This window comes from Mastomys coucha, unplaced genomic scaffold (genome assembly GCF_008632895.1).
Source record: "Mastomys coucha isolate ucsf_1 unplaced genomic scaffold, UCSF_Mcou_1 pScaffold13, whole genome shotgun sequence".
Classification (NCBI taxonomy): Eukaryota; Metazoa; Chordata; class Mammalia; order Rodentia; family Muridae; genus Mastomys; species Mastomys coucha.
Genome location: NW_022196895.1, coordinates 53,745,379 through 53,755,779, shown reverse-complemented (window position 1 = coordinate 53,755,779; position 10,401 = coordinate 53,745,379). Strand labels below are relative to the sequence as shown.

The window sequence follows — 10,401 nt, the reverse complement described above, 5'->3', positions numbered from 1 at the left end:
AAAAAAAGCCCAAGGTCAGATGGATTTTACCAGACATTCAAAGAAGTATTAATGTCACTATATCTTGAATTACTCTACAAAAATAACTGATATATATTTCCTAATTCTTTTTATAAACACAGTATTAACATGATACCAAAAACCAAATTAAAAAGAAAATCACAGACCAATTTTCCTTATAAATATAGATGCAAAAATTCTCAGTAAAATACATGAAAAATTAAATCCAAGAACACATGAAACAATTATTTACCATGATCAAGTTAGCTTCATCCCAGAGATTCAGGTATGGTTCAATATACACAATATAAACATTATTCATCACATAAACTGTTTGAAAGACAGAAAGTGTATGATCATCTCATTAAATATAGAAAAGACATTTGACAAAATCCAACATACCTTCATGGTAAAAGTCCTGGACAAACTAAGACATATCTCAATATAATAAAAGTAATTTATAGCAAGCCTACAATCAACATCAACCAAAAAAGAGAAAAAAAGAAACACAGAGAAACTCAAAACAATTCCACCAAAATTAGAAACAAGACAATACTGTCCACTCTTTCCATACCTATTTGATACAGTAATTCAAGTTTTAACTAGAGGGCTAAGAGAGAAAACTGATGATTAAGGGGCTAAGAATAGGAAAGAAACCAATTACCTTTATTTACAGATGATATGATTTTATACATAAAATATCCTAAAATCTAACAGGAACCTTTACAGCTAATAATTATTTTCAGCAAAGGAGTGGGATACAAAATTAACCCACAAAAATCAGTAGCCTTCTTATACATCAATGATCAATGATTGGTTGAGAAAGAAATCAGGGAAACGGTACCTTTTATAATAGCCTCAAAAATACAACGATCTTGGGATAAATCTAATTAAGCCGATGAAAGACTTACATAGTAAAAAATTTAAGATGTTAAAGGAAGAAGATGGCAAGATCATATCAGAAGGTGGCAAGATCTTTCAAGCTTCTCAGTGGGTTGGGGATTAGTAGTGTGAAAATGGCCATTCTAACAAAAGCAATCTAACAGATTCAATGCAACCCTCATCAAAATTACAACAAAAAAATCTTTACCAAAAAAAAATTTTTTTCAATTAAAATCTTTAAATTTTATATGGTAACACATACAGGATAGCTAAAACAATCTTAAGTAATAACAGAATTGTTGGAGGTGTTTTTATGCCATGACGTAACATCTTCAGTGCAAGGGATGAATTACATCTTGTTAAGTAGGTGCCCAGAGGAATCCCAAGGAACCTGCAAACATAACATGGTACACTCAAAGCTACCAACTCCTCTCCAGAACCTGATGGGAAGGCCCTACCGCTGAAAACAACACTTATCTGTGCCATCAAACACAGAAGTAGAGCTGGTGCCTAACAAGAAGCTTCACACCCTGACTGACTAGGACTGCTAGCACTGGTGGTGTTGGGAAGGACTCTTGCCGCTTGGAGAATGCTCATCAAGATCACCCAAGCTAGCAAATACTGAGACCTCCGACAGCAACCTGCCTGCAAGATATACTGGTATAAAAATGGCAAAAGTGGACCCAGCTATACCACTCCTGGGCATATACCCAACAGATTCTCCAACATCGAACAAGGACACATGCTTCACTATGTTCATAGCAGCCTTATTTATAATAGCCAGAAGCTGGAAACAACCCAGATGTCCTTCAACAGAGAAATGGATAGAGAAAATGTGGAACATCTACACAATGGAGTACTACTCAGCTATTAAAAACAATGAATTGTTGTCTCTTTGGTGGTTGAGTGTTTGAGAGATCTCAAGGGGCCAGATTAATTGAGACTGCTGATCCACCAGATTTATAAAAACCATTAGACTGATGCACATGCCCCACCCCGTCACAGCTTAGCTGGTAACACACCTGGCTATTTACTGTGGGAACTACCTTAAGGAGACTTCCTTCACTGGTGGCCTGCTTCAGGCTCTGAGTACCCCCTGGTATGTATTAACAAGCACATATGAACTGTAACGTCCCCTCAGCGGGAATGAGTAACCCTACTGGTTTCTGTTTAAAATTAAAATGTCATAGTGACTTCTGAATCCTTCTGAAGTTCCCAAAGACCCGAGTGTAAGGGACACAAAGGGAGCGTACTTGAAAATAAATAGAGACTGTAAGCGGATGCTTATACTTGGTCTTAGACCTTTGGCACTTCAGTTTTTTACCTTTTTTTGACCATTTTGAGTTCTGTGGACTGTATCTTAGGTATTCTGTACTTTTATTATTATATATTTGCTAATATCCACTTATTAGTGAGTACATACTATGCATGTCCTTTTGGAGTTACCTCACTCAGGATATTTTCTTTTTCTCTTTTCTTTTTGTTTTTTATTGTTGTTGTTGTTGTTGTTGTTTTTTGAGACAGGGTTTCTCTGTGTAGACCTGGCTGTCCTGGAACTCACTCTGTAGACCAGGCTGGCCTCAAACTCAGAGATCCACTGGCCTCTGCCTCCCAAGTGCTGGGATTAAAGGCATGCACCACCACCCCCCGGCTTAGGATGATATTTTCTAGTTCCATCCATCTGCCTGCAAGACTCAGGATGTCCTCGTGCTTAATAGCATACACCAGCTGATATGAGGCCTCCAACATGCATACAGTAGAGGACTTCCTGGTCTGTGTTCATTCAGAGATGATGCACCTAACCCTCAAGAGACTGGAGGCCCCAGGGAGTTTGGGGGTCAGGTGGGGTGGGGGTTGGGGGCATCCACCTGGAGACGGGATTGGGGAGGACGTGTGGGGTGTGGAGCAGTCAGAGGTTGGATGGGGGGCTGGGAATGGAATACGGAGTATAAAAAAATAAATTAATTTAAAGAAATAAAAACAATGAGTTAATGAAATTCTTAGGCAAATTCTTAGATGGAACTAGAAAATATCCTGAGGTAACCCAATCTCAAAAGAACACACATGGTACGCACTCACTGATAAGTGGATATTAGCCCAAAGCTCTGAATACCCAAGATACAATTCACAGACCATATGAAGCTCAATAAGAAGGAAAACCAAAGTGTGGGTGCTTCAGTGTTTCTTAGAAAGAGGAACAAAATACTCATGGGAGCAAATATAGAGAGAAAGTGTAGAGCAGAGACTGAAGGAAAGGCCAACCAGAGACTGCCCCATCCATCCCATATACAGCCTGACAAAAACAGAGGTGGATGCTTGCAGCCAACCATTCAACTGAGCACAGTGTCCCCAATGGAGGAGTTAGAGAAAGGACTAAAGGAGCTGAAGGGGTTTGCGGCTCCATAGGAAGAGCAACAATATCAACGGACCAGATGCCCCAGAGCTCCCAGGGACTAAGCCACCAACCAAGGAGTACACACAGAGGGACCCATGGCTCCAGCCGCACATGTAGCAGAGGATGGCCTTGTCAAGAATCAGTGGGAGGAGAGGCCCTTGGTCCTGTGAAGGCTTGATGCCCCAGTGTAGGGGAATGCCAGGGCAGGGAGGCAGGAGTGGGTGGGTGGGTGGGTAGAAGCAGGGGGAGCAAGTATGGGATGGGGGAACCAGGAAATGGGGTAACATTTGAAAGTGTTATGAGACTGATCAATCACTTTTGATTGGATTTAAAGCCCCCTCAGTGAGATGAAATTTATACCATGGCACTCCTAAAGTGGCCAAGAACCTGAGACTAGATAGGTCATGAGCCTAGGAGGAAACCTAATACTATCTATCACTTTGCCAAAGGAACAGTAAAGGGAGTAATGAAATATTACTATGCCCATGGGTCAGTCTCTCCCTCATCAGTGAAGTGTCTTCTTGCAGTAGATGGGAAAGAACACAGAGAAGCTTCTTGCCGTGAATACTAAATGGAGACCCACTACTAGTAAAAAGTGCAGAGAATGACTTTGGAGTACTCAGCCCTAAATGGGATACCTTTATCAAACGTCACCCTCAGGGCTCAGGAATTTATGTACAAGATGGGGCAGGAAGATTTTAACAGCCAGAGGCGATGGATGTCTCAAAGAAGAACCAGCGTCTTCTAAAGACAACTAGTGCACATGTGCATTTATGGACTGTGGTAGCACACACAAGCCCTGCGCAGACTCGAGCCAGATTGGATCCCAGCACTGAGAAGGAAAAGCAGGCCCAAGGTCCCATTCCTAACAAAGAAGTACCCTGGCAAAGGGAAGAACAGTTTCCAGCAATAGATCACGGTACAGCAACCATAGTCCAGGGCGGGCCCAGTAGCTGGCCAACACAACAAACAAACTCTGGATTTGTGAGTGTGTGGACTTTCTGTTTCAATGTATTTGTTATTTATTTGTCTTGCTGGTCCATTGCTTGTTTTGATGTTTGCTTTTAATGGGTATTTTTGTTTTGAAAGAAAAAATAATAGAACGTTGGGTTAGTAGAAATGTTTGAAGAATCTGGGAGGAGTTGGAGGAGAGCAAAGTCAAAATATTAAAGAGAAAAAAGAACCTGGGGCTTATTGCTTATTCAACATACCCAATGGTTCTTGACCTTCTGTTTCTCGTGTTGTGCTGACCCCACCCATAAAAATATTCCCATCACTACTTCATCACTATAATTTTGCTACTGTTATGAACTGTAACCATCTGACTTGCAGGACCAATCCCAAAATGGTGGCAACCCGCAGGTTGAGAACTGCTGTCCTAAACATTGCATTTTTTTTTAATGTATGCGAGTACACTGTAGCTGTCTTCAGACACACCAGAAGAGGGCATCAGATCCCATGACAGATGGCTGTGAGCCATCATGTGGTTGCTGGGAATTGAACTCAGGACCTCTGGCAGAGCAGTCAGTGCCCTTAACGGCTGAGCCATCTCTCCAGCCCCTGCTCATTTTCAAAGTCGGATTACTGCTTTTACAGTTGGTTTCATTGGATTTAAAATGTAACAAGGCAAGCACACCTTCTACCTTCTTCCATGTAGCTCTGTAAATATGAAACACTGCCTTTTTAACTTTACTGTTATCTTTGTGTGTGTCTGTTATTAAAGATGAGAAAGTTGAATCTAAAGTTAGCCTATGAAATTTTTTTAGACTAAATTAAATCTTCTTCCAGGGCAAAATCTTAATAATTTTCTAGCAAATGCTTTGGCAATATTTTGATACAATTTTTCTGAGAAATGAGTCAGGCTTTTAATCCAAGGATCACTCACCCTATTTTGTGGACTGAAAACAGTTTGCTTTTAGTTGTGGGTAGAGCATATCGACATTTGTGGGACACAAGTAGGAAACGAGTCTACACCTTCTCTAGAATGATGGATGATTCTAAAGTCTTATATTTGGCACCAGATTTATAAAAACCATTAGACTGATGCACATGCCCCACCCCGTCACAGCTTAGCTGGTAACACACCTGGCTATTTACTGTGGGAACTACCTTAAGGAGACTTCCTTCACTGGTGGCCTGCTTCAGGCTCTGAGTACCCCCTGGTATGTATTAACAAGCACATATGAACTGTAACGTCCCCTCAGCGGGAATGAGTAACCCTACTGGTTTCTGTTTAAAATTAAAATGTCATAGTGACTTCTGAATCCTTCTGAAGTTCCCAAAGACCAGAGTAAAAGGGACACAAACGGGAGCGTACTTGAAAATAAATAGAGACTGTAAGCAGATGCTTATACTTGTCTCAGACCCTTGGTGTAACCTGGAACAAGCATCTGCAGCTGTAATGTGAATGTTGGGTAGCCTTGAAGGGCAGAGTGGGAGAGGAGTTTGCAAGGCCTGCTCTGTCTCGGATGTCTCACTGAAGAGCAGTGAATGCACAAATCCCAGGCTTTGGCCAATGTCCTTAGCAACGTCCATAACCTTTAGCAAACTTCGTAACTGCTCTAAGTTGCATTCTTAAGAGTAAAAGCATGTGTGACTCACTGAAGGGTCCAAAGGAGCAAGGGAAAATACTTTGTAAAACTGCAAATCAATTTACCAAAACAAACAAACAAACAAACAAATTCAACTTAAACTTAAAGATCAGGACTCCCTTTTAATTGTTTAGCTTCCCCCTGTGAAGTCTGGCTTCAAACTAGGAATTAGAAAAGCTACAGCAATTTAAAAGCAACCATACTGTGCTGTGCTATGAACAGTTTAGTAAAAAGCCAGAAGCAACAGTCAGTCATCCGAAGACTGGTGGTGGGAATCGGCTCACTCCACTTCCCTAAGGCCACTTCAGACACAGACTTGAAGGGAGAGTTAGTCACTTCAGTGACGTGAAATCCTAGGGCTGGCCAAGACAGGTAAAAAGCAAGAGTAGGTATTAAAGTTTTAATGACTCCACTTCCTTTATTGCAGTAACTTCTGTACAAAGCAGCAACTGCAATGCTCAGGGTTAAGACGTTACAAAAGCATCTGTGTACAGAACAGTACAGTATTATCAAAATATTACATTTTCAAACTTAGCGGATAATCACCAGAGCTCAACTCTTTAAATTATTTCCATGGTCTTAAAAAAAAAAAACCACACACACACATACACACATGTCAGAAAGCATATATGAAAAGAGTGTAGAGGAAAACTTAAAGCACAAAGGAAAAGATGTAACAAATAAATATCTGATTTAGTTACCTGTTAATAATCAATACCTGCGTTCTCTTTGAACCCACTCAATTTCTTACCTATCATAATAATGAGCTCAAAGGCCACTGCACAATTATTTTTAAGTTATTTTCAATGATTAGGACTAAAAGATTAATTTGGCATCAAAATAATCAAAACTCGGCATAAAATAAAAATAGCTTTAATACTAGCTAGCATCTCTAAGAATTAATCGTTGAGAATTTTCACTTTAGAGTACTACTGCAACCTTGAGAATGTCTGATGTGGCAGCCAGTGTTAGCCACCCTAGTGTAGTTTTTAAAAGTGGAAAGCTGCTGACATTATTTCACAAACAGTATCACCCTCCCTGTTAGGTGCATCGAGATCCATGTTGTGAACTTTAAACACATGTGTACGATGTATGACATTTACTTGCTGTAGTATAGATCACAATGAAGTTTCCTGAATGGGGGAAAACCCTTTAAAAGTAAAAGGCAGGTAACATACATACCTGTGTACATTTCAGGATGACGGCCCTAGCTTCCATTCAGAAAATTCATGCATGATATGGTTTCCTAATGTGACTGTTCTATACTGCCCTAAACTCTGCAAAATTTATAATAAATGGAATGATATTGTATTATAATGTAGGAAAAACTTAAACTTGTTTTCTTACTATTCTGAATGGAAACGAGATTTCCGGCTGGTATTGGCTCACTCTGCATTCACGCAGCACAAATGCCACGCTACTGAGGATGCTTTTCTGACATTCCCCTTAAGATGATTAAAGCCTGTGTACGTATGTTCCCCATCAAAACCTACAGACTATCTACTTGTCAGCCCTTGACCTAACTGGATAACTGTATGAAGTTATACTAGGTTTTCAAATTGTCTTTGTCCTCCATGAAATCTGTAACGACTTGAATGTTTACTTAAAAAAAAAACAAAAAACCTAAAACAATAACAACAACAAAAAAAAAATCTGTAAGCTACCAAATTATGATCACTTTAAAATCTGAAACACTGGCAACATAAATTGCATTACATATACACATATGCACCTGTGTATGCATAACAGACAGACATGTAGACATGAATCCCTTGAAATGTTTTTAGAAAATCCTTCCTTGAAAACTGAGAAACTTCACATTAACAGTATATAAAGCTTTCAGGATAGCACACCCGCACATGCGCACTGTCTGTCTGTATATAAAGTTTTCAGGCAGCACATGCGCACTGTCGAGTGCATTAGCAGAACACAAGGTCAAACACACAAACTGGCAGTTTTCTTTAACACAAGTTTTAAAGTATTAAGAATGGATTAAATTTCAATGATCAGAATAATCTGTTCAAACCTGAGTGTATTAAGACTAAATGTACTTGATACTTGAATAAACTTGAATAAACTTGAATAAATTAAACCTAAAACCAGTTCACTAAGAAAACAGTGGTCCATTTAACCACTGGTAAAATTTTAATCTTTTTTTTTTTAAATAAAGGATGGCATAGGACAGTGAAATCCCCATAGTGTTTATTGAAATGTTCTATTAAATGGCATTGCTTTGTCTAAATTTCCTCTAAAAAACACCTGTTAGCATGTCTTAAAAATCCCTCACATGAGAGAAAATTCTAAATTAAAAGAGATCTTTTAAAAATAATACAAATGATCTCAAGGTTTTGCTTTAAAAAAAAAATGTTATTTTTTCTTTCTTAGCATTATACATGAAGTACTGGGTAGATCCGTCACTCGTCTCTGCGATTTAAAAGAAATAATACAGAATTCTAATTGAAAGTCAGAAATGGTGGTCTGAGCCTCTTTTTCCTAGCTCTAAATGTATATATATTCATATAAACCTAACCTTGGGCTCCATTATTTGGATACTTTCCCCACATATTTTATTAGCTTGCCCAATCCTCTTCAGTATCTAACAGATACTTTTACAAAAGTAATACAAAACACACAGTTCTCAACACTAACTGGTCGATGGGAGGAGAAAAGCAGTGTCCACTTAGGATGACAGAGATTAAAAATAAAAATAATATCTGAAGGCAGAGTTTAACATTCTATAAATTTACAAAAGACAATAGATCTATGGATGAAATTTGGTTAATTTCAGAAGGCACCTCAAGGCTAAAGGCTTTTGTACTCCTTTCAGCAATCAAAAAATAACACACTCTTATTGCTTTCAAGTAGCAAAGGAAAACTTTACTCTCATGAACTTCAGTCCAACAAGAAAGAATTAGCAGTCATTAAGATTGAGATCTGGAGTAGACTAAAACTGAAGTCTCCATAGATCTATCAATGGAGCAACTTTCCATGTGCTTTCGAATAATGATGAAACTGTCCCAGTTCGCCACTGTAACGTTGCGGTGTTGCTGACGACTCAGTCACTTTGACTAGGCACTGAAGTACCATTCTTAGAGGAAGTCCATGGTGCAGAAGAGTTAAGAGTAGAAGGTAAGGACGCTCTGATGATTCCCACGAACTAGGAGGATTGGTGGCAAGTCCTTTGAGAGAGCTTCTAACCAAGCCATGTAGAGAGCACTGGACACAGCGCCTTTCCGTGCAACTGGAAGACTCCTAGGGCCAGAATGGGAGAGATACCGAGAAAAGAATGAAGCCATTGTTAATTAGGTCCCAATCCCTGTGAATGAGGCTAGAAAGATGGCTCAGTGGTTAAAAGCACTGGCTGTTTTTACACATATCCTGAGTTCAACCCCAGCAACCACATGGCTCGTGAACATCTCTAATGTAATCTGATGCCCTCTTCTGGTGTGTAGTTATACATGCAGAGAGAACACCCATACATAAAATAAATAAATATATCTTTTTTAAAAAAGCTATTTCTGAATGGAGGGATTTTGTATAAATGCAGCAGTGACTTCTTACAGACTCATTTCACTATCCCCTGGTTTCCAGGTTTAAAAAGATTTTCAAATATCTGTCCATAAGAGTAAGAATTTGTTTGAACTTCAATACCTAAAATACATATTTAATATTAATTTCAAATTTTCCCTTCACTAAGGATACTTCAGAAGAAAAATGTAAATGGAAGTTATAGATAAAAAAGGAACTGTAATAATAACTCTATTAACTTTACCTTTTCTTGTGAATTTTAATTTCTGTCTACAGAGCACGGTAGTGACGATTTGACCTATAAGGATTCATTCTATGCTTTACTGTCTCTTGCTACCAACAACACAAACTGAAAATGTGCTTGGCTACCCTAACAGTTCTTTAATGTCATAGTATTTTATCATTTGTCTTGGTTTTTAGGTGACTGAGCTTTTCTTTTTCATATTAAGAAACAGGATTCGGTGCTGAAGAAATCCAGGTTTAAGTCATCTCTTCTTAACACGGTTCAGTAGGAAACAAAGGCTCAAGCAGGCACTGACACATCTAATTCACAGACAGCCTGTCTGAACAGAAGACAGCTGCCAGGGAAATGGGGCATACTCAGACATGAACTGCTACCCCAAGGAAACCTTCTAAATAACGTAGAGTTATCCTCATGAGAAAGTTGTCTGGGATCACATTCTACTGCGAGAGCCTTCCCAGGCCACTTACACCTGTGGCCCTGCCAGGAAATTAAATATGAACATAAAGGTTCAGAATAATATCAAAAAAATTACTTAGATTAATACAAGCGTATAGTGAGTCTCTTATCCATGCATAAATTGCTAGCTCCACATCGTGAAAGCAACTACATTTTAAGGTTGAGTTTTCCTTCTTATAGGTAATGTCCTTTTGATTAACTCCAAGCATTCATTAGCCAGGCCTTGTAGACTGAGAGGGAGAGGCAAAAGCAGAGAGCTGCTCCAAGTTTAAGATCAGCCTGAACTATAGATTCAAAGCAAAACA

General features: G+C 39.0%; 1 protein-coding gene across 1 annotated transcript in view; it reads right to left on the bottom strand.

Moving 5' to 3' along the window:
• Positions 1–6,254: 6,254 nt before the first annotated feature.
• The window catches only part of Slc12a2 (solute carrier family 12 member 2), a 72,844-nt gene continuing 68,697 nt past the window's right edge, over positions 6,255–10,401 (bottom strand). Inside the window, exon 27 of the mRNA XM_031365737.1 lies at positions 6,255–9,120. Coding sequence (XP_031221597.1) covers positions 8,985–9,120 — 136 coding nt within the window. The 3' untranslated portion in view covers positions 6,255–8,984. The remainder of the gene's footprint in view (positions 9,121–10,401) is intronic.